Source organism: Astyanax mexicanus, chromosome 6 (assembly GCF_023375975.1).
Source record: "Astyanax mexicanus isolate ESR-SI-001 chromosome 6, AstMex3_surface, whole genome shotgun sequence".
Lineage (NCBI taxonomy): Eukaryota > Metazoa > Chordata > Actinopteri > Characiformes > Acestrorhamphidae > Astyanax > Astyanax mexicanus.
This window is the reverse complement of record NC_064413.1, coordinates 25,718,429-25,743,098: the sequence shown is the minus strand read 5'-3', so window position 1 is coordinate 25,743,098 and position 24,670 is coordinate 25,718,429. Positions and strand designations below refer to the sequence as shown.

Below are 24,670 nucleotides of genomic sequence, written 5' to 3'. Positions count from 1 at the left end.
AAAATAACTGTAATCCCCCGAATGCAAGAAAACAAGATTCCTCTCTTTCTTCCGCTCTTTCTATAGGTCTCCCATGGAAACCTTGCAGGTAAGTTCTGGACTGTTTACAGAGAGCTTCGGGAACTAGACAGTTTGCCTAAGAAGCTTCTTTTCCCGGTTGTGCTCCAACCACTTAGAACTGCTGAGATGCTTAATCTGGCGGATGGAGCATCCTGCTTCCTGGATGTTCTTGGCACCTAAATCCAGACCATGGATACGGACTGTTCAGAATGCAGCCACCCACACACTAAAGTTAAACACCTAACAAAAAGGGTCTAGGCACGGTTCCCAACCATCATTATCTGATACACAACCTGTACAGTGATCCAAAAAATAGTATATAAAGAATGTTTTGTTTATTTATCTGGTCTCATTTATCTGTGCTCAGAAGATAAGGTTTATGTAAGGGTACTGTATTCAGTTTGTCATACTATATTCAAATGAGGTACTATATGGCAACACACTAGATTCAGGCAGATTGCATAAATTGTTCTAGATTTATAGGTCTCCGGTTACATTGGACAAAAATGAATTCCAGGCCTCAGATGGTTAAAGCAATTTTATTACTTTGATACCTAAAACTTAAAAACATCAAAACAAAAACATTAAAAGCAGAACATTCTAGGGCTGCACAATATTGGAAAACATTTACATCATGATATCTTGTTGTTCTGCAATATAGATTGTGTTATTAAAAATGACAAGAATTTTCCACAAATTTCACATCATATTAATAATGCAATACTGTAATGTAAAATGAGAACAGTGCCGTTTTCTTTATATAAAGCAGCAAAAAAGCATTTAAAAATGTTCATTTTACATTGTACGTCCTGTGGTATGTCTACTGTGCATGTGTACATTGCAATATCGATGCTGAAACTATATATCGTGCAGCCCTAGAACATTCCCATTTTGGGCAATTTCTAATCTTATATTCTCAACAACACATGGTCACAAAACAGCAGTTTTTGACATACACTGACAAGGAATGGAGTATGTATATGAATATGTACCTATAAGCCTATGGGATGATAGAATATCCACACCTTGTAAATAGTACTGTCTCTTAATTGTCTTTATATTTCATATATTTAGGCTGACATCTAATATAGCAAAAATAAAATTTACCACCACTTCACCTCTAACTCTGATTTAAACACCAGCGTATGTACCGTTGTAGAAGAAAGGTTTGTCTGAGACACAGTGACCCACGACCTCTGAAGTCCATCTCTGAACTTTTGGTTTGCCTTCCTTGTCGGGACGCACGATGACCGTGCTGCGGGACGATAGCGAGGGGTCTTCGTCGAAAAAGTTGAAGGGTCGCAGGAAGAAGCCGACGGCGTTTCCGGGAGTTGCTGTGTTGGGAATGTCTTCAGAGTGAGGAATGTGTAAGAAACCCACTGTAACCCATGCAACCAAATCCTGAAAAAAAAAACAAAAAAAACAACAACAAAAAAAAGTTAAAATGTGAAATCGGTCACATTTGGGCCTTTCGGTTCCTGACAATTCTAGTTTGCTAATCCTGCAAATGTGGTGTGTGGGGATTCCTTACATCAGAAGTTTATGACTGCTTCAGAGCAAATCATTGGTTTTTCAGGACAGATAACCATTTTTAATAGTCTCGTTAAAAAAAGGGACGAGAATTCACTGTTCCAATGTTCTTTATGATCTGTCAAGTAGTCTTGTTACCTGGTTTACAATGTTTTCGTTGTTGCGAATGTAATCCTCAAATGACACCACAGGCTCCCATGGGTCATTCTGGGTGTAGATGCTACTGCTTGTGGCCTCACTGTCCTTGTGTCTGGTTACAGCCAATGGGTACCTATAGAAAGCAAAGAGACAAGCAAAAAAAAAATTGTCAGTTTATGTGAGCACATAAAGATTTTACATTTCTGTTTCTTGAAAGAAAAAATAAAACAAGCATTTTGATTTGATGGCATTTGCTCATTGTTAATGTGATCTTTTACTTTATTTCATTTCCTTTGACATTTTGAGTCAGTTGCAGTAGTATTTGTTTCAAGTTCTGTCCACACTTTTCCAGATATTTTTCACAGAAGAGGTTTTTGTCTGCATTTGGGCTTCCCATCCACATAAAAAACAAAAGCAAAAGTGCTTTTCAGAGTGGAGAGTTTTTAAAAAACTGTAAACTCCATGCATGTTTTACTGAATTTCAAATAGTCTAAATGTTTGTAGATACCTGCCCTTCTTTACTGCAGTAACACATTTGATTGCATTCGTTCACACGATCAGTACAGAGCTCACATAATTTTGTCAGATAATCAGTTCTGAATGACCAGCACCACACCAACTCATCTCACTATATTAAGGTATATTACTCCACACTATATAACAACGTTCCATTCAAGCTGATCCATTCTTAGTACTGGGCATGTTGACTTTACGCTCATGTTTGGCTGCTTCAGAGCTTTCGATTATATTGCCAATGCTTTTCTATGGAAGATAAATAAGCTGTGTGCAACTGTACCCTTTTATGAGCAGTGAGTCTACCTTAAAGGAATGGTTAGGTTAAAAACACAACACACACCCATGGCTCAAATTACAAGCCTTAATTAAATGAATTAAGTCTTAATTGATTTTTTTGCTCAGATCTGATCTGGCCATCTTGATTTCATATTCATTAATGTAAGCAACCTGTACTTAGTAATTTAAACAAATCCATGGTTGAAACGCATGTGCACAAGGAAACACTGATACATTTATGCACGTCACCTCAGTGTCGCTGTGCTCTCAGTGTCCTTAAGTCTGCTGTTTTTTGTACAGGAAAACTTACAATACACTTAACAGTTATTCATGAACAGAATATCTAGTGCAGAACGTCATCATTTCTGAGGAAGTGTCAAATCTGATTTTTTATGCTCACACTGCCCTGACTCATCAGATCAGGCTTCAGCCTGTTAACGCCTAGTACTTGTTAGCAATGTTAGCCCAGGGTCTTCAATTGTAAATAAAAAATAATAAATAAATCAAATATCAAACACATCCAAAGACACTATAAAAAGGGAATATGGGGATAATCTGATAGTGCCAGTTTCTCCAACTTAATTATATTTAGGCTTATGGAATTTGCTCACCCTGCAGGCAAAAACATTTCTGACCTGTTCTAAAATATCAGATTTTTTCATACCTTGCCCACGTAATACCGTTCTCCTCGCTCCAGCCCCGGGGTAGCACACTGTGGGCATGTGAATTAAACTGGATCCGGTAACCCTTCTTGTGTCCCCACTTGTTCTTCTGATTGTCGTTGTAGAAGTGTAAATAGCGAGGGAACTTCTTTCCGAAGCGAAATGCTGCGCTGCGCTCCGTTTCGTACTGCGTCCTGTGGAGGGTGGATTGCTTGATGGTGTGTCTGGGACTCCAGGGATTGGTGAAGTTGACATATTTGAGTTCTAGTGACTCAAAGCTGTTCTCTCGTCCTGAATGAGAGAAATAATATTTCTTGGATCAAAATGTATTGGCAAAACAACATGGTGTTCTGCATGTAGCTGATCTATTTTCCTATATAAAGATGACAATTAGTCTTTCAAAAACGACTTTACCAATGAATTACTTTATTACTACAACAACAACAGTCAACAATGTATATCTGTACTATGATAAAGGACTGGTAATATCTCTATTATCTTATCACTTGTGTGAAATAAAACCTGTTGTATGATTTTGAGTTACCTGCAATGTCAAGGTCCACTTTGTAGTGAATAAGATGTGTGTGCAAGTTTCCTAATACATAGTTGTAAACTCTGGTTCCATAGTTTAAGCCATTTTCTGTGAAGAACGTGGCATGAATGTACCCGGTGGCACTAACTCGAGACTCCATTACTCCATTCTGGTAAAAGACAAAGTCCCAGATGTAGTCATAGTTGTAGACAGTGGAGGTGGTTCTGATCACTAGAACATGGTTTTCAAGTCCCCCATAGAAGTTGTAGCCCCCTTGGAAGTTGCTGTTGAAGTGCCGTCTCAGAGGTAAGCCCATAGTCATCTCAAAGATGCATAACGCATTCTTATACCGCACCGGCTTATCAGTGTCATAGAAATGATACATGTCCACAAAAGTGGCAATTTCAGGACAGTCAATACCTGGAGCAAGCTCATAATCGGAGGTCCCCATGGCCCAGCCCGCATCTATGTATTTTGTTTGCATTGCAGCTGGGGTGTCTCCAGAGTAGAAAGCAATGGCCTCTTGTAAGCCGATCTCATAAGCCACCCTCTCACCATTGAAACGAAGGTCAAAGATCTGGAGGCCAGCAGACGAGCGAACACGGTAGGCAAAGGACCATCCAGCATACTCCACAAAATTTCTATCGATCCTGTATCTGTGACCTTGAGGCTCCACCAGCTTTGGACCATGGATGTTTGTGTGCATGTTGCTTCGGCCACGAGGAATATAGGTGGAGAAGAGATCTTTCTCATCATGTTCAGGCAGCTTGTGCTTAGAGATCGTTCCCTGCTCATACTTTTTCACGAACTCGTCCAGACTATCAAAATACTGTCCATTATACCACACTTTCTCCACAGTCCACTTCTCTGGATCCAGGTCTTTGTGGTTGATAAGAACTTCAAACCCCACAGGATGTATGAAGTACCCCTCCACAAACTTCTGCAGCATGATCCATGTGCGTCTTTCTCCCGGCTCCAGCCCGCGAGGAGCAATGTCTGAATAGGTCAGGCACCGATCGGTGCAGTTTGAAAAGGTGAATCCTGTGCTCTCGTGCAGAATTTTGTCCACTTTAGCTGAAATCTTCTCCAAGATGGCATTCACGTGCCCGTATTCTACAGAACTGATTGGACGCGACTCGAAGCGGATTGGCCGGTCACCTTTAAAGGTCCTGATCTGATGGCTATCTGGTAAGGGCAGGGGGCCAACAATGTACTCGGTTATATTAGGATGTTCCTGGTTGCCAAACTGCACCACAACACGAGCTTGGCGAGGTGGTCTGGCCTGGCCTCTGTCCAGGGCCCGGAGGGCCTCATGCTTTCTAGGAACATGCAGCTCTATGAGGAGGATGCTATTCTTCTTGAGGGACTTGTCTTTAGCCGAAATAAGGCCCATCTCGCTGCGGGAGTGGAGGTAGTCTCTCACGGCATGCATCTCACGAGGGGTGAGATCAGCAAACATGGACGATCCATGATGAGCCCAATCTCGCTCTCTAGATGTAGAGGCCTGGTTGGCCAGAGAAGCCAGGAGTAGCAATAAAGGCACCCACATGGCTAACCCTGCAGAACGAGAAGAAAATCAGAAAATGAAAAAAAAATAAGTAATAATAAGTAAACAAAAAACTGAATTGCTTAATTGTAAAACTGCTTAGAACACAAAGATCATTTGATTACCCCACCCCTCCCAATATATAGATAAGACCTTTGCACAGTACCCGCGTCGATCAAATGAAAGCCAATAAAAGTAAAATAGGAGAGAAAGAACAGCTCGAGCAACGCTTGTTCACCTTTTTTCCCGCCTCTTTATATTTTTTTTATCTTGGGAGGAAAAAGCTTATAATGGCTCCCCTGAGTAGCATGTTTTTGGCTGGTCATAAACTTGCTGCAAGCCTGCCAGTGATTATCTATAAATTTGTACAGTACACATTTCTGCAAGGACAGTAACTATGTGGTTCAAGATCCTTAGAGAAGACCCTTTAACAATACCGTCTTTCACCGTCTCTACCCATAAGCCGGGTACTTGTGCCTCAAGTCCTCAAGTGCTGCAGGCTTAATTGTTCAATGGCTCCCGAGTGAATAAGTGAGTAATTTCTCACATTTTCTGCAGTGCTTTATGGCACTATTATGTAACCCCTTTTTATGTAAGACCTTTTCAGTGGCCGTACATTTGAAACAGAAAAGCTTGACAAGCCAGGTTGAACAATACAGTATTAAAAGGGAAAAACACTGAATGGGCTTACCCTATTATGCTCGTTCCCAACTCTTGAGGGCTGCTCTGTTCCTCGAGTGTGTCCGTGCTGCAGCTGAAATCTGTTTACTCAGTCCAGTCTGAGCAGATGTAGCTTTTGTCCTATCAGTAGGAAAGCTGTATATAAAATGAACTTTTCTCGTCTGCTGTGCAGCTTTTATCAGCCACCCACTTCAAGACTGGCAACGGATTGGCTGGTGACAGGTCATAAAGCTGTTGAAACAAAGGGTGAATGTACATGATTAAAGGTTTTGCATTTGTGTGGAAAATATTTCCAAGAAAAAAGGGAACATATGTAATCTTTTCAGAAACTATTATGGCACAGTGCCATTCATTCCCCTGAAAGACAAATATTTAGAGGATATATAAGACCCACAGCTAATATACTACATTAAGAGGTCGTTTTTATAGTCATATTGGCAGAAATGTGCAAATAGTGCTCAGGTATGTATGAGAGTTGGGGAAAAAAATCTCCTGCTTTAATTCACTGCTGCTGCTAAACTGAAAGTAAATACTTTGGCATAAACTATGTACTCATGTTTCTGTTGTGTGGGCTGCAAAACAGATCAATGTTTCATGCATTTTCCATGTACAGGCACTTCCACTCATCACATTTTTACTAGATAGATAGATAGATAGATAGATAGATAGATAGATAGATAGATAGATAGATAGATAGATAGATAGATAGATAGATAGATAGATAGATATTAAACCTGCTGGTTATGTCAGGGGCATGTGATGCAACAGCGACCACTCTGTGCGCTCTTTAATTAGCCAGCAACACAAAGGCATCCAATCACCACGTCACCGACTCCAAAGTCGTGCAGTGTGAATCTGGCATATGATTAAATCAAATGAGCATGCCCAAACATTGCACATTTATCTGTATTATTTGCTGTGGTAGCTTAACCTCACTGGTGATGTGCGGAGGCGGGGGGGGAGGGGGTCATGTCAGGGCTCTGGACAGGCAGGTCAAGTTCTTCCAAACCAAACTTGGCAAACCATTCATTTACAGAAACTGTTTATGTAGGGGCACTGTACTGCACTGGAAGCAATTAATTCTATGATCTGTTTTGCTCCATCACAAATCCTTATTTTTGGCATTAGCATATGTCACAGGATGCAACAGCACCACAAATGCCCACAATAAGATAAAGAACAAGGACATATTTATAGACAGTCATTAGAGCCTCTTATCCTGTCTCTTTACACCTTTTTGTATTGAAATTACACAACCTCTGCTGTCTTTTAGGTAACAAATGCAACTACAATAGTTAAAAAAAAATAGGTAGTTTTAAATTCCCAGTTTTTCTGAGGTCATCAAAAACCAACTAATTTTTTTTAATACAGGGTACCCCACCAGTGCAGAGCTTTTGATATTTACCCACCTCACAAGACACTGTAAGAGAAAGCCTTTTCAAATCAAGCATGTAAAAATCCATTTTAACTGTTTTTGGAACAGAAACTTCCATAGTCCAATAGTCCCTTGCCTGTTCGGTCACCTGTTACAATCCTAATAGTTCTAACAGACCCTTTGAAATTTGTGTTAAGTCCCTTAAAGCTCTCTGTCCATCAATTTATTTATTAATCCCTTGGGAGACATACTGAACATCCTGTGAGCACTGCAGGAGATTGTTTGCATGTGTGAGAGAGAAAGTGTGATCATCTGTCTGCATTTATAGTAGGGCTTGGTTAATGCTGTAGAAAAAAATAGCTTCTAGAGCTCTGTTCTACTCAATTCAACAGTTTAAATGCTGTAGTTTTTTTTACAATCCATGTAACTAGTTTTGACTTTTCTTATTTCAAGAAAAAAGTTATTAAAGTTACATCAGGATTAGTACCCACAGTAAGAAAAAAAACATGAATTAGCTGAACGTTTAATTTATCTAAATAAATTCTGAAGCTTTTATGGGTTCATAATGGATATTATTATTATTATTATTATTATTATTATTATTATTATTATTATTATTATTATTATTATTATTATTATTATTATTATTACTACATTTAATGCCATCTTTTTTAAATGTAGCTTTGATATGAGGAAATATGAGGAAATATGAACACCAACGGAAGTGGCCAGAGGCAGGTACTTAGCGGTTAATAGCGGTTAGCTTAGTAAGTTTAGCTTAGCTAGCTAGGTAGCCAAAATACAATTAAAAGTAGCTCGAAAATGTGCATTTTAAGAAGGTCTGGCCAACTGCAGCAGCAGTATGGAGCGGTATAATCCGCATGGAACTAATTCTTGCCTGTCGACAGTTCTGAATAACTTCATTTCAATTTAACTAGCTAGCTAGCGATGCTAGGCTAAATGCTAGCTGAGCTAGCTAAAACAGTCAATATTGTTTTTGCACAATTAAGGGTATCAGTAACTACCAGCTGGATATTACAAAGTAGCTAGGTTGGCACACAGAAAATATTATTTAAGGTTTAATTAACGTTTAAGAAAAAGCAGAGGGACTCTTTAAGTAGCTGACAACTAGCCAGCTAGTTAGCAAGCTAGTTATCTGATAGCTATAATGCTAGGCTACAATTAGGTAAGGAGGCTCTTCACATGAATCAATAGAAGTGCCGAGTGTTCTGTCGAGTTGTGCTACCCTGCCAAACCGTGCTACCCTAGTGTATATTTAATGGGCTCCTTGCACTCACGGCTCTGACGCATTTCCGTTTTCAAATAATGCGGCTCGGACGTTTCCGGTTGTATTGTTTACATTCGCCTGTATAGGCAAAACGTACATTTTTTACTAGCGAGAGGTCAAAATGAGTATCCAGCGTGAAGTTTTCAAGCCGTTTTCAGCACTGTTGTGTTCCTTTTTGCACGGCGTCTGCTAAGTTTTAAGGAAGCTTTAAGCTAATAAATCTAATAAACAGTGGCTAATGAACATTAGTCGGGACCACTTTACCATTTCGCCATATTAAAGGTCTGTAGCAAACATTTCATACCAGACTACCTGGTTAAACCAGAAACGTCAGAAGCTTGGAGACGACTGGCAAAGCATGCAGTGCCACTGCTTTTTAAATGGAATAATTAACGTTACAGCGTACTTGCCTGAATGATCCACCAGCTAGCATTTTTATTATTATTATAGCGAGATATTATTATTATTATTATTATTGTTGTTATTATTATTATAATAGCTAATTATTATTATTATTATTATTATTATTATTATTAATATTATTAAAATATTATAGCTAGCATTTGTATTCTTATTTTTTACTAATATAGCTAGCGTTTTTATTATTAGTATAGCTTGATATTATTATTATAGCTAGCATTATTATTATTATTATTATTATTATTATTATTATTATTATTATGGCTATATATTATTATAAATTGTACTATTTGTATTATTATTATTATTATTATTATTATTGCTAGCATTTTTATTATTATAGCCAGCATTTGTCTAATTATTTTTATAATGATTATTATAGTTTGCGTTATTATTATTACTAGCATTTTATTAGACTTCCATTTGATAACAGGAGAAACTATCAATAATGCACCTAGCAAGCTAGTTAGCTATACTAGCTAATGCTGAGCTATGTGGGCTAACGTAAAATATAAGAAAAAAAACTTTGTAGTGTGTAGGTATGATATAGTTTATAGGCATATAGTTTAAAGCCTTTCTCTAGTTTTCTAGTGGTAGGCTTTACTGGCCTCCTTGACGTTGAGGTTAATTTTTAGAAGCTCTTGTAAACACCAGCTGATAATACTGCCATAACGAGTGTATTGGAAAAGCCAAACAGGAAACGCTGGAGCAGCACTGATGAGAATGCGGAAGTAGTTGTGCAAAGAGCGCATTGTAAAAATACAAAGGAAGCACTATTTTAGGGCATGCAGAAGAAGTCCCAGTAGCTGAAGATTAGTATATCTGGTTAGCATAAATCACTGTATCATGGCAAAGTTATGGCAAATAGAGGTAATTACAAACTGCTTTTGTAATTTTTTAATAATAATTATTGTTGCATTAATTATTATTATTTTCTATTTCCACTTTTGTGAAATGACAGTGAGTCCAGGTTGTTTAATGCACATAAAGCCCCCCAAAAACAGATTTATTATAAAAAAAAAACACGAGAAAGAATTACATCGTGTAAGGATGGGTGGCACAACTCGACAGAACACCGGTCAGATGTTCACTCGCAGGAATGCATGTAGTTAAAAGTTTGCAGCTCTTAGTTTATGTTTGCGCACTGTAAAACCATCTAGCTATACATTTTCACAGATGATTTAGCTATAATACTGAATAAGTAATTGTGCATTATGACATATTATTGTTTGTGAGCTGGCAAATCCCATTAACATTCACACAATGCTCTCTTTATGTGCTACGTGCTCACCTCTGTCAGGCAGTGGAGTAAAGTGCATCTCTCACACTGAAGCTACGTGATACCTCCTACTGTCACTGAAGTCTCCTGAGATGATCCTGCTCTCCCTCATTAGCAGGTCTCCTTACCCACAGGTCAGGCTCTGTTTGGTGTCATCTCCCCTGATCTGTTCCAAGAAATCCTGACGCTACCACATATCTTTAACATAGACACCCCAGTACACTTAAGTGCTACAATTACTGAATATAGCCTTTTTAAGAAAATTATTATTTTTTTTAACTCTTAAGATTAAGATATTCTTTGATACAAGGCCAGTTTCAAACACACTTAGTAACTGTGCATTACACTTCGTTAATATTGTTTACACAGTCAGCATTCAGAACCTGTTTCTTTTGTCTTTCTCCTAATTACTCTGAAGCGACCTTAATGAAAAACTGGACAGGACGATCCTCTACAGCAGGGGTGCACAACTTCTTTTAACCAAGGGCCTATTTCACATTAACACCTAGACCAGAGGGCCACACATTTTTACAGGTGTCTCCACACACATTTGGAATACATTGTTTTACTATGCTACTATTGCATAATATCAGCTACTTACAAGAAATGTCTTGGTCAATGGGAGATATTGCAGCGCCGTTCTGACACAAGCTGATTAATGTCAGGCTCCAGTGAGGTGGTTGCAAGTCTGAGCACCGCCTGTAGGTTCTCATCAGTTAGTCTTGTCCGCAGGGGAGATTTATTCAGCTTCATCAAGGAAAACAAATGTTAGTGCTTCCAAACATGGAGATCCACTTCTGTGCATTAGCAAAAAGGTTTGGAAACTGTTCCCTGTCCAAGGATTGATAAAACTCTAGGAGAGGCATCTCCCTGTGCTTAGTTTTCATTGCAGTGGAGCACTTTTCAGTATCAGTTTCAGTATCTACAGAGAATGGATCAGCAAGTAGTTGGAGTGTAGCCTGTTCATTTCTGAACTGCCCAAATCTTGCACTGAATGCCAGCTTCAAGTCTTCAAGTACACGGCTGTGTCGACTCCAGTTATAGTTCTTGTGAGCGAAGGCCTCTTGGCATGTAGGAAAATGTGTCAGATTTCTTTTCTTTAACTGGGTTGCAAAAAGATTCAGTTTCATTTCAAATGCACAGACAGCCTCAAACAAGTGGCAAATCAATCTGTCTTTTCCCTGCAGTTTCAAATTAAGCTCATTTAAGAGTCCAGTTAGGTCTGTCAAAAAGGCTAGATCAGCAATCCAGTCAGTGTTTTCCATGACCAACGTGTCCTTTCCCTTCTGCTCTAGGAACAGCTTGATTTCATTTCGCAGTGCAAAAAATATTTTCAAAACATTGCCCCTACTGAGCCATCTCACCTCTGTGTGGTAGATAACATCCCCGTAGGCTGCACTTATGTCTTCCAGAAAAGACTGAAATTCTCGGTGGTTTAGTGATCTTGCACGGATGAAATTAACAGCAGATACAACAAAGTACATTATCTCTTTAAACTGCAAATGTTTTCCACACAGTGCCTCTTGGCGAATTATGCAGTGATAGTGTTTAAGTTCTGCTGCTTGGTCTGGTCCTAAATGCCTCTTCAGATGTCCTATAAAACCATTCGTCTCACCAACCATGGAGGGGGCACCATCGGTTGTTACAGCTGATAGCTTGCTCCACGGTAAATTCAGGTTCTCCACTGCTGTTTTAAATGCATTGAAAATTTCAAATCCAGTTGTTCTACCATACAATGGCACTAATGCTGCAAGTTCTTGATAGACTTGGCAGGTGCCAGTGACACCACAGATGAATATTGAGAGCTGTGCTGTGTCTGTGTTGTCTGTGCTCTCGTCCAAAGCAGCAGAAAAATAAGTGACGTTGTTTAACCTGCTTTGTAACTGGCAGTATGAATTACTGGACAAATCAACAATTCGCCGCTGAATGGTTGTTCTCGAAAGACTAATGTTTTTAAATGCATCTTTGGCCTCTGGGTAAATGACATCACAAGCCTCCAACATACAGTCTTTAACAAATTCTCCATCAATAAACGGGCGAGCAGATTTTGCTACGAGGTTAGCAATCCTGTAGCTAGCAATGGTACAGGCTTCGGACTCCTTTCGTCTCTTTTCAAACACGCCTTGTTGACTCACCAGTTGCTTTTTTAGTGCTTCAATCTTTTGCTTTCTGTCCTCACCTTGGAGATCGGCGAGTTTTGGGTGTTTTGTTTCGTAATGCCTGCGTAAATTATATTCCTTTGTCACGGCCACGCATTCCAAGCACACCAGACACGAGAAAACAGCATTGCTTGTTTCATAAAAAAAGTACTTGGATGTCCATTCGGGGTTAAATTTCCTATGTTCGAGATCCACTTTTCTTTTTTTACTCGTACTTGGTTTGGACAAAGATATGATACTGCTGAAGTAAGTCGTATTTTCCTATTTGAGTCACCTTTGGTTTATGTAGTCCCAGTTTTTGCTGCCGGAAAAAAAGACAGAATTGCACGCTTCAGCGGATGGTGATGGCTATGGGCGGGAGATTGAGTTAAGTTTCGGAACGTCAACACTAGGCGGCAGTGTTCCGCGATGTCATCAAACTTCCCAATAAATTTAAAGTGACAGCATTATTTATTTAAAATGCATCAGCACTTACTTTAGCGGGCCGGACTGACAGTTTTAGCGGGTCGTATCTGGCCCGCGGGCCGTATGTTGTGCACCCCTGCTCTACAGCTTCATCAGATTTGATGTTGATTATGGATGAACCAATCACAAGACTCTCCTGGAAACACACCCCTACACTGTTGGTAACCAATCAGATGCATGGGCACAGATTGTTTTCTTTGCTGTGGCCTGTAAAATATATTGTACATCAAGTGTAAACCAGAATATAGAAAAACGAATAAAAATGATGGCTGACTTCCTCTTCATCCATACTTTCTGGTTGACATCACTCTTATGCTGCCTTAAAACTATGTCTTAAATATGAGAGCACATAAATGTCACAGCAAGGTCTTGTTTTCTAGTAATAACTTTTTTAAGTTAGGAATGTGTCAGCAGAAAAACATTGATCATTTTAAACGTGTTGTATTTTTTTTATCAGCTACACATTATTCATCAAAGCTGGTTTGTGATTTTGTTTCCATCAACACAATAAAAAATGTACAAAGGTATGTTACTGCTGCTTTTTGATGGATGAAATCATAGATCACCAAATACTTATCCTCTACACTAAAGAAGAACAGAAATTAGTGTGAACATCTGACTGACTGACCAATGAGAACATGAAGCATAGATTTATGCCCTTAAAATGAGCCAAAGTACCTCTAAAATGAGAGGGAATAGTTGTGTTTTTGTTGTTTTCTTTTACAGTCTCTGATGCCAGCCATGGATATAAAATATATTTTTTTCCAGAGAAAAGAGCAGGTTTAGGTGAGAGAGTAAGGTTAAAATAATGGGACGTCATTGTTGACAGTAGGCTGGCCAAATGTTCTGAGAAATACAAAACAATGCTGGTATTTTGAGTGGATTTTTGTTTTAATTGTTTATATAAGACCAGATAATGGAGATATAAAAATAGTTTAAAAATGTGTGTCTACGTTCTATTCCAACAGTTTATTACTTCCCGATCCACTAAAAAAAGGTGCCTCACCTGTGCATATTAGCTTGTGTTGTTATTTAAATCTAAACCATTCAAATTTGTCTGAGATGGTACACTCAACCCAGCTTTCCTGAATTTAATTATTAGTCCAAAATTCTGTTAAAAATAAACAGGAAAATTACTAAACCCATAAACCATATTTTTCTCATTAATAGCTGTATGTAATAGTATTGTGGCGTGGAAGAGGAAGGAGGACTCGTGAGACTCATTGCAAGTACTCAACAGCTCTTTATTAACAGGCTTGCCACTCACTTATAGCCTTTAACAAGGCTAGGAGAGCGAAACCCAACCGCCACCACAGCGCAAACAGCCCTGAGGCCACCAACCCAACTATCCAACACAAAGATGGTAGGTCCACTTAACCCACCCAAAACATACCCCCATAATGCCCCGCTGGCCCCGGATTACCATACCCCGCCCCCACAGGCACACTAAAAGCTGGCACACACACACACACACACAGATGCCACATAGCCTTCCCCTTAAGGGTCAGCCGTCCCGGCGACCCCACAAACCCAACAAGAACCCCATGAACAACAAAACATTTTTTATTTTTTTTTTACAATCAGTCACACACAAAGTCCTCCAGGCGGGCGGGCGGCCTTCTCACCCATGGCTGCCTTGAGTGTCCGGGCAAAGTGCCACCCGCCAGCGGCTCCGCAGAGCCAGAGTCCGGGCCGGGTTCGGGATCAGGTCCGATAGGCCCCGCCCCGCCGCCCACCGTGTCCAACAGTTTAGGACGGTAAGGGGCCAACCGATCGCGGTGCACAATCATTCTGCATCTGCCCCACCGGATCCTGTACACCACCTCCCCAAGCCTGGACAGCACCAAGCACGGACCCACCCATGCCGACTGAAGCTTCGGGCACAGTCCCTTCTTACGCTGAGGGTTGTACAGCCAAACCCTCGCCCCCACAGATAAAGGCTCCCCAAAGCAGCGCGTATCATACGCGCATTTCTGCTTCCGTCCGGCAGCAGACTGGTTCGAGCGCGCGAGCCTGTGCGCTAAATCCAGTGAGGACAGAAGATGCGAAACGAAAGTGGGCGCGTCCGTAGTGTGCTCGCCCCCATCAGGAGGCGCCCCGAAAGCCAGAGCCACCGGCGTCCTCAGCTCATGACCAAACATAAGCAGGGCCGGCGTGAATCCTGTCGTCTCCTGCACGGCCGAGCGGCAGGCCAGCAGCACGACCGGTAGATGTTTGTCCCAGTCACGATGGCCTTTGCTTGACGCCATGGCCAACTGCGCTGCCAGCATGCGGTTAAACCGCTCCACCAGCCCGTCACTCTGCGGATGAAGGGGCGTCGTCCTGGTCTTATGTATGCCCAAGATGCAGCAGACCTCCGCCATGACCTCCGACTCGAAGTTCCTCCCCTGGTCGCTATGCAGCTCCTCCGGAACCCCGAATCTGCAGAAGAACTCCCGCACCAGGACATCCGCAGTAGTGACCGCCCCTTGGTCCGGCACCGCGTAGGCCTCCGGCCACTTCGTAAAATAGTCCATCGCCACTAAGACATAGCGGTTCCCAGAGTCCGTCACCGGGAAGGGGCCCAACACATCCACGGCCACCCGCTCCATCGGGCCGCCGCACTGATAGGGGTGAAGTGGGGCACGGGGCGCCCTCGCGGGGCCTTTCTTGGCGGCGCACACGTCACAGCAGTGCACGAAGAGCTCCACATCAGCCCTGTACCCAGGCCAATAGAAGCGTTGTCTCAGGCGCTTCAGGGTTTTGGTAACGCCAAAGTGCCCAGCCCCAGGCAACCCATGGACTCCCCGTAGGACCGAATCCCTAAGCGCCCGCGGTATCACCACCTGAAACACGCGCCGCCCATTCGCCGGATCCTCCCAGGTATGACACAGCACGCCATCAGATAAGCTAAAGCTAGCCCAGTTGGAGCGCAGCGCTTTAGCGGCCGGACCCAACGGCACCACCTCCTCCCACGACGGCATGACATTCGCCTCGAGCGCGTGTACTGCCCACATTAAGTCGCGGTCCGCCCGTTGTCACGGACAGCCTCCGTCTTTTTAGGGTCGGTTTCCACACCAGCACCGCTCACTACATGGCCCAGAAAATTCACGCGCTGCCTCAGCAGGTTACACTTCGCCGGGTTGAGCTTCAGGTTAGCCGCCTGAATCACGCCGAGCACCACCTCGAGGTGAGAGAGCGCGGAGTCGAAGTCGGTCCCGTGCGCCATGACGTCATCCAGGTAAACAACGCAGCACGAACGCGGGATCCCGCTTAACACGCGCTCCATAAGACACTCGAAAGTAGCCGGCGAGTTACACAACCCAAACGGGAGCACCGTGAAATGCCATAGAGCCGAGCCGAGCGAGAAAGCGGTTTTCTCCCTATCCCCTTCAGCTAGGGGCACCTGCCAATACCCGCTCCTCAAATCTAGTGAGCTGAACCAGGCTGAGCCCGATAGCTGATCTAGCGTATCGTCGATCCTGGGAAGCGGATAAGAGTCGAGCTTCGTGACGGCGTTAAGTCGGCGATAATCAACGCAAAAACGCCAGTTCCCGTCCTTCTTTTTTGCAAGGACCACCGGGGCCGACCACGGGCTGCTCGAAGGCTCAATAACGCCCGCACTCACCATATCACGGACTAACTGCGCAGCCGCTACGCGTTTCGCTAATGCCAGACGGTGCGGTCTCAGCCTGATGGGCTGGGCGTCACCTGTGTTTATAGAATGAAATGCAAGGTTAGTCCTAGTACGCTCACGCTCAGACACAGCGAAGCTAGCGCGAAAACGCTCAATCAGGTCGCGTAAGCGCAGTTGTTGGGGCTCTGATAAGCCCACACAACTGCGCTCCAGCATCTCTTCTATCGGATCGATAATTAACCCCGCATCTAACGGACCCTCGAACATAACGTGCACCGAATCACATGCATCCCCCCCCAACGGCTCACTTACCCCGCACTCGTCATGTTCCTCTACGGGGAGTCCAGTCACCACAACCGAGCCCCGTGCACAATCAATGACGGCTCCAACGCGTGCGAGCAGGTCCTTGCCCAGAATGCACGGATCGTTGATGTGCCCAACCCAGAACTCCTGCTGAAAGGGGCCCTTGCCAACATCAATTGTCAGCTCCGTTAATCCCAGGAGAGCGATAGGATCTCCGGTGACCGAAGAGAGAGCGATGCGCTGGCTGTAGTCCATCACAAACTCGCCTGCCACATCCCTCGCAAGCTCAGGCTTTATCAGCGAGACTGACGAGCCCGTGTCCACCAGCGCGTCCACCGTCACTCCATTCAGCGTGCACTTCAGAAAATAGCCGCCGGGCCCGACAGCTCCGTGATCAGGTTCCGAGGGTAAGCCTAGAATCCCTGGGGCCACCGTAACCCTCACTTGGTGGTCCCGGCTCCGTTTCCCGGCCGGCCGCACTGCGCTCGCTTGTGGCCACGCCCCCTGCAATGCCAGCACTCCAGTTGCGCATCAGGCCGGCTCCGCCTCCATCTCGGTGGATCATGGGCTCCGGGCGACGCCCCCCACGGTTCCGGATGGCTGGACAGGATGAGTTCGGACTGCTCAGCCACCTCCACCGCGGCCTCCAGGGTCTGTGGGTCGGCCAGTCTCACATGTTTGCGCAGCTCGTCTGGCTCTAGGGCGCGCAGGAAATTATTCAGCGCGAGGCTTCTCTGAGCTGCTCGCGGAAATGCCGGATAAGCTTGGCGGGTTAGCAGAGCCATCTCAGATGCCAGCACGCCCAGAGTCTCTCCCCGCTGCCGGCGCCGGTCCGCCACTAGCATTTTGGCGGCCGCCTCGGAAGGTTGACGGCTGAAACGGGTCCTCAGCGCCCGCGTTAAGTCAGACAGCTCGCAGCGGCACTCCGCGGGGAGCTCGATCAGCACCCTCAGTGCGTCTCCCTGCAGCGCCAGACAGAGGTTGGCCGCCGTCTCAGCATCCGTCCAGCCCGCACGGCCCGCCACGATCTCCAGCTGGGCTTCGAAGGCCGTCCAGTCAGCGCTGCCATCATAGAATGACAGGCGGGGATGAGCCGTCAAGCTCGCCGTCAGCGCGCCATCCACTCTGGGAGCCGGCGCCACCGACTGCACGCCATCCGCTCCGCGAGCCGGCGCTGGCGTCACCGCGCCGTCCACTCTGGGAGCCGGCGCCGCCGTCCTCGCGCCATCCGTTCCGCGGGCTCGACCTTCGGACAGCCTGCTGGTGCCGTCCGGTCTGGGTCCACTCCGCTGGTGAGTCTTGCCCCTCGTCCGCTGGTCCGCCGTTATCCTCTCCAGCCGTTCGATTTCCCCTGCCAGCAGCTCCATATCATCCAGCAGGGCCACTTCTGACACCAAATGTGGCGTGGAAGAGGAAGGAGGACTCGTGAGACTCATTGCAAGTACTCCACAGCTCTTTATTAACAGGCTTGCCACTCACTTATAGTCTTTAACAAGGCTAGGAGAGCGAAACCCAACCGCCACCACAGTGCAAACAGCCTTGAGGCCACCAACCCAACTATCCAACACAAAGATGGTAGGTCCACTTAACCCACCCAAAACATACCCCCATAATGCCCCGCTGGCCCCGGATTACCATACCCCGCCCCCACAGGCACACTAAAAGGAGGGAAGGGTCGGGGCTCATTAAATTGGCACTGATTTTAAGAAAGCTAAAAAATTCAGAGAGACGTCCTGTGAAGCTTACACTGTTCCTGTTTAAAGACACTTTTCTTGTCTACATGGAGCCATAAACTCAGCTGGAGAGAGAAAAAGGATCGGTATGAAAAAGTAGTAACTTTATAGGTTTCTGGAAAGAGCTGTAACTTAAGAAGTGCGTCTCAAAAGCATTGCAAAATAAAGAAACCGAGTAAATGAAATATAGTCTAGGTAAAATAATAAAATGTGAAAATGAATTTGAAGACATTTAGCAAGCAGTAGCCCCCAAGCAGATACATCCTGGCATTAATCCTCTTCCATATAAGTTTACAGTTTCAATGTAATTTAAACTCATTCGCATGTCACTTTTCAGGTATATGTCTTCAAAAAACAGCTCTACTGAGATCCTGGTCTGCACTCATTGGAGAAGGCCAGTAGCAACAGTGGAAGAAAAACTTACTTCAGATTCAGAGGATGACCCCTTGAGAGAAACCAAGCCTCAAAAGCAGAGGAATACCAGAAGAAACAAAAAGTCAAAAAGGTGATCCCATTAATATCTCCATAATATCTCCCACATTGAGCTTAGTTGACCCAAAGAACAACAAATGTTTATTAAGGACTAGGGGTGAGACGATATATTGAATATATTTATATATTGTATTGGTTTGATCATAACGTAATCAATCAGTTTGAGTTACTAAAGCTACTGCTTTATTACTCTACGCGGTGGTGCTAATCAAATAAATAGGGTAAACATGCGCTGAAGAATATTAAGTTCTGTGAAACTGAGAAGTACACCAATAAATACATACTTCCTGGCATTTGTTTATTTAGGAGTATTTTATTCTCTTTAGTAACACAGTGAAGTATTGTAGAGAATTGTCTTGCATCTAAGGGGATTGCTGAAACTACCCAACTCAGGTTAAGAACTGCCCAACGCATTATTGAGGAAGAAATGTGGTTGGAAAGAAATCTTGAATGATCATTATCAGCGATTACTTAAACTTTTGATGAAATAAAATCTTATAGAAACAACACTGGAACTCAGGGCTATGTTTAGTAGTGGAAGTAAGAGCATTCCCACATGCACAATATAAAGAGAACTCAAGGGATGGGGCCAAACAGCCATGTAGCCTTAAGAAAAGCACATATCAGTGAGGCTAACCGGCAAAAACGGTGGTGCACACCTAGTGTCTAGTGCTTACTATACAAGCCTGTGAGGACAGTGCTATGATGTGGGGTTGATACTGCAGTTGGTCAGGTTTAGATTCAGCAACAATATGTGCTGAAAGAATGAGGTCAGCTGACTACCTGAATATACTGAATATAGACCAGGTCATTCCATCAGTGGATTTTTTCTTCCCTGATGGCACGGACATATTCCAAGATTACAATGCCAAGATTCATGGTGCTGGAATTGTGAAAGAGTGGTTCAGGGATCTTTGGGATGTGCTAAAGAAGGCTTTGCGCAGCAGTCAGACTCTACCATCATCAATGCTGCAAGATCTTGGCGATAAAATAATGCAACTCTGGATAGAAATAAATATTGTGACATTTCCGGAGCTTATCAAAACAATGGCGGCCCAACAAAATATTAGAGTGAGTGACCTTTTTTTGGCCAGGCAGTGTATATACATACTTGCTCATTCATAAAATAAAAAGAACAAGAAAACTCCAATTCGATAAGGATTTGAATTCAATACTCCAGTGTCAAGGGGCCAGCATGCTAAGCCACCATGCCAACCATTGTTATATTGTTTGAGTTCAGTTACCTCCTTGCAATTGCTTTATCAATGCATTGCAATGTCTACACTGACCTTAATAAGGGTTTATCACATGCAGACAATTGTACTGCTCTATTATGTCTGTTATTTTATTGACACTGGGTTAGCATTCTTTTATTGTTTCTGTTTTAGTACCAATTACAGACATATCTATGGCACAACACCTTTATATCAATGTAGTCTGCATTTATTTCTTCAGACACAGATGTTAGTGGGTAAAGAAATTACATTGCTAGGCAACATTTGATACCCCTTGTATTCTGAATACAATCTCTGTATACCACACACCAAGCCTGAGTTGCACCGGCCTGATTAATCTGATTTGCATCTGATTGCATTTGGTTTTGAATCTGGGCCCGATTCTGGCCCAAACGCTCAGCTCACTTCTATGCCGAGTTCTGCATGTGCAAACATCCCAGCTGCTAATTATAATAAGAGAATAGGTCTGTGCCATTTTTGCCAACTGCCAAGTGCTGAGTATAAACTACATTCATCTCAGTTCCACATTGCTGCTGCAGAGTTTTAGCTGTTGCTTCCATACATCAGCCAAGCTTGGGCCAAATTCTTATGCTATCATGGTCATTATTTGTATATGATTTAAATTTTTTTATCATTTTTCTTTTTCTTGATTCTGTCCCAAACAAATGGGTGCCCTTTGCTCATCACCTTCCTGGAATTACTGTTGGACACTGTTTATTGTATTAACTTGTTTTCTTTCCTGGCCATGTTTATTCTCTTCATCAACAGGGTCGAGGGTGAAGAGGGTGAAGAGGGATCATTCTCAGTCTGTAGGAAGTGCTATGTGTGAAACCAGCAGTAGGCTGTTTGTGGCTTCCCTCACAGTCAAATCTCCAGACAAGCAGTACTGGTCAGGCTGCATGCCCCCTGGCCCTTCTCTATTGACACACTTTATTAAATAAACGCCCCTGAAATCCTCCCTCTAAAGCATTTCTTTATAGGATTAGACCTGCACAAACAGCTCCTTAGCGAAAAGACCTGGAACTAACCCCCCTACCTCCTCCTCCTCTGACAGACCACTGAGGAGTGTCATCAGCACAGGACCAGCTAATGGCTGACCTTACAGCTGTGGCTCCATGACTGGTCCTCCAATTGCATGCCTCTCAGATGCTGCTATAGGTCTGTAAATCCCCCGCCATTTAAAAAACCCCAGCCTGGGTAACAAGTGTCTTCATAATCCTTACTGAGGAACTGCATTACATTTGTGACCAAAAGTGAAAAAGGAAAAGTTCTGCAGAGGATGTAAAGTGGGCGAGAAACAGGATCAACATTTAACAGAAGTAAATTCAAGACTAAATACAAGGAAAACAACCTCATAGGCGGTAAAGGAATCTTTGTGGAAGTTATGTGAAAAGATCTTCTCCGTGAAGAGCTTCTGAAGACCCAGGTAATTCATTTCAGACTTTATTGCCTATTTCTTATTGCAAAACATCACCTAAAATGTGGCCTGCATTTTGATCCATGCAGATTGCATCACATAGCATTTTTATACGCCAAGGTTGTGCCAGCATACTGTAAATGAAATATATATAAGTGATAGATGCCATCAAAGTGCATAGGTAAGGCATTCCAGAAGAGAGAAGAATGAAACTTTTTCAGTAAATTACATTTTATAGTTATCATGTAATTTGGCAAAATAAATATTGTATGAAGAAAGTTCATATCAATGCTGTGGTAAGAAAACGTGTCAGTTTGTGCCTGTTTTAAACACAGTTGAGGCATATCAGGTTTTTGCAAAAAAATAATCATATGATATCTAAACACATTACCTTTAAAAAAAAAAAACTAAATCACTGAATCATTTTTCAAGTTTATTATTTTGTATTTTTTGTGTTTTTACTATGGGAAGGGATTACATATGTACGTGTTTCAGTCATCTTTACACATGTGTTAATGTGATGTGACGAATAAACCTGTTTTGATCTAATTTCATTCAACTCGATTTTTTTTGTTTTCCAGTTTTCCGGCTTTCAGAGACATTATGAAGTCTTTGCTCCTATGTTTGCTGGGGCTGCGTCTGGTCATGGGACTAGGGTAAACATCTACCAACTTCTAAACTTCATTACAGTGCCTCTGTCTGTTATCCCAAGTCAGTGTCTGTCTGCCATATTTGATGCTTGAAGGTCACAGTGTAGGCTTGAAACAGGGGGAGAGCTGAGAAGAGTCAGAACCTTGAGTTAGGCTGGGCTTTTCAAAAGCATCTTATCACAAAGATGATTCTTAGTTGGTTTTGAGGGCATCAAATTGAACTTTCTCTCTACCTGTGAAGATGATCTTATTGCTAAGATGCTTTTGGGAAAATTGACCCAGATTTTTCAGAGGAATTCCAAAGAAATTTGAGTTGACAGAATTACTATATCAGTAAATGCAAAATAGAACTGAAATAGACAAACACAGCTTGCAGAATTTCAATGTTAGCATTCAATTATATGATGCTGCTTTATTCTTATGTTAAACAAAGGAATGAACATTATGTGACTTTTGCAGATTATAGTAGCTACCTATAGTAGCTGTGGTTGTGTTCCATAAGTTTTTGGAGTACTTGTGGATAAATATGTTTACAATCTAATGCAACATTTTGGGCACCCCTTTTAAACTATGCATATTTGTAATTTTGTCATTAAAAATATCCAGTTGAGAAAATAAACCTTAGTATTTGATGTTACTGCAAATGGCACACATATTTTATATATATTCTATACAATTCTAAATAGTCTTTATATAGCTACAGCTCTGGAGTAAAATAAGAGACCAATTAAATATTATATGTTTCTTTGATTTTACTAAATTGAAAACTTCTGGAATATAATCAAGAGGAAGATGGATGATCACAAGCCGTCAAACCAAGCTGAACTGCTGAAATCTATGCACAAGGAGTGGCATAAAGGTACCAAAAGCAGTGTGTAAGACTGGTGGAGGAGAACATGGCAAGATGCAAGAAAACTGTGAATAAAACAGAGTTATTCCACCAAATATTGATTTTTGAACTCTTAAAACTTGTTTTCTTTGCATTATTTAAGGTCTGAAATTTCTGCATTTTTTTATTTCAGCCATTTCTCATTTTCTGCAAATAAATGCTCTAAATGACAATATTTTTATTTGGAAGAAATGTTGTGCGTAGTTTATAGAATAAAAACAATGTTCATTTTACTCAAACATATACCCATAAATAGCAAAATCAGAAAAACTGATTCAGAAACTGGACTGGTCTCTTGATTTTTTTCAGAGCTGTGTATATAAACATGTGCACATTTTTTTTTTATTACAGTGCATTAGATCATGTTACTAAAGTAGCATTTGTATTTTGCATGATTTGCAGAAATGTGTCTTTGTTTGTAGAGGATGCAATCTTATTGACATTCAGAACAAGGAAATGACATTTACATCACAGACAATTTGACCAGGGGGGCACAAACATTTGCATAATAAATAAATAATAATAAAGTATAATCTGTATATTCTATAGTTTTTCAATACTTAAAGTTATGTGCTCAAAGAAGGCAGTTTACTGACTATTATAATTTTAATCTTTGTTCATGTCCACATTAGTGAACATATATGAATATATGTAATATTTATAACATATCATATTACATCTATAAATACATTTGCATTTTTTATACAGATTATTTTAGTCAGTACTTATACTTTTATTTGTGCCTCATAATCAAATAAATGAGTCATTTCTAAGAAAATATTGATAAAGGTCAGTAATAATATACCAGTATGTAATGAAAAATACATTGATTGGGTAATTCATCAAGTAATTTATTCAGTCAAATTGTAAAAAAATATTTAATGATTTTTTAAACCATTTAATTAATTAGACAATATGCAGGTTTGCTCGTATACTCAGAGATTTTTTTTCTTTCAAAATTATTTTTTTTTTCAATTCTCCTATGATAACAAAGCAAAATATAAAAGCAGCTTTAACTTACTTTACCTTCCTATGTGTAGATTTCTCCAAAAGTTGAAGCTAACTTCTTCTTTTGAATGATAGCCACTGGTGTGAACACACTGTGCAGGAGAAGCTGGAGAGTATAATCACCCCCCGCCTGCAGCTTGAAGTGGAATGCTCGGAGGTGTACCAGTACAACACACAAGGCTGGAGGCTGGATGTGGACAGAATGCGTCACACACACGGGGGTGATGATGGCATTGCTCTGTATTACAGAAGACAAGGTCCTAAGGCTTCCTGCTACCTATTCAAGTGAGAAAAATGATAACATTGGAATCATTAAAGACATTATTTGTTTTGTGAATGTTGAATTTAATTGTATCATTCAAAGGAAGTTCATTTCTTTACTCTGCCATAATTTTTTCAC

General features: G+C 42.0%; 2 protein-coding genes across 4 annotated transcripts in view; one reads left to right on the top strand and one right to left on the bottom strand.

Annotated features, from left to right (window-relative positions):
- Positions 1-583: 583 nt before the first annotated feature.
- aoc1 (amine oxidase copper containing 1) lies at positions 584-24,415 on the bottom strand. Of its 3 annotated transcripts, none has more exons than XM_022673840.2 (6): positions 24,284-24,415; positions 5,952-6,172; positions 3,727-5,271; positions 3,185-3,473; positions 1,729-1,861; positions 584-1,461 (listed from the first exon to the last, which is right to left on the bottom strand). In XM_022673840.2, the coding sequence occupies exons 3-6, from the start codon at positions 5,261-5,263 to the stop codon at positions 1,192-1,194; spliced, it is 2,229 nt and encodes a 742-aa protein (XP_022529561.2). In that variant the 5' UTR covers positions 5,264-5,271; positions 5,952-6,172; positions 24,284-24,415; the 3' UTR covers positions 584-1,191. The 3 variants fall into 3 exon arrangements, with proteins under 3 accessions (XP_022529561.2, XP_007256982.2, XP_022529562.2); XM_007256920.4 differs by having other exon boundaries at positions 24,289-24,415; XM_022673841.2 differs by lacking the exon at positions 24,284-24,415 and adding an exon at positions 19,004-19,061.
- Positions 19,730-24,670, top strand: part of sspo (SCO-spondin) — a 121,648-nt gene continuing 116,707 nt past the window's right edge. Inside the window, exons 1-3 of the mRNA XM_049480406.1 lie at positions 19,730-21,732; positions 22,305-22,379; positions 24,346-24,555. Coding sequence (XP_049336363.1) covers positions 22,327-22,379; positions 24,346-24,555 — 263 coding nt within the window. The 5' untranslated portion in view covers positions 19,730-21,732; positions 22,305-22,326. The remainder of the gene's footprint in view (positions 21,733-22,304; positions 22,380-24,345; positions 24,556-24,670) is intronic.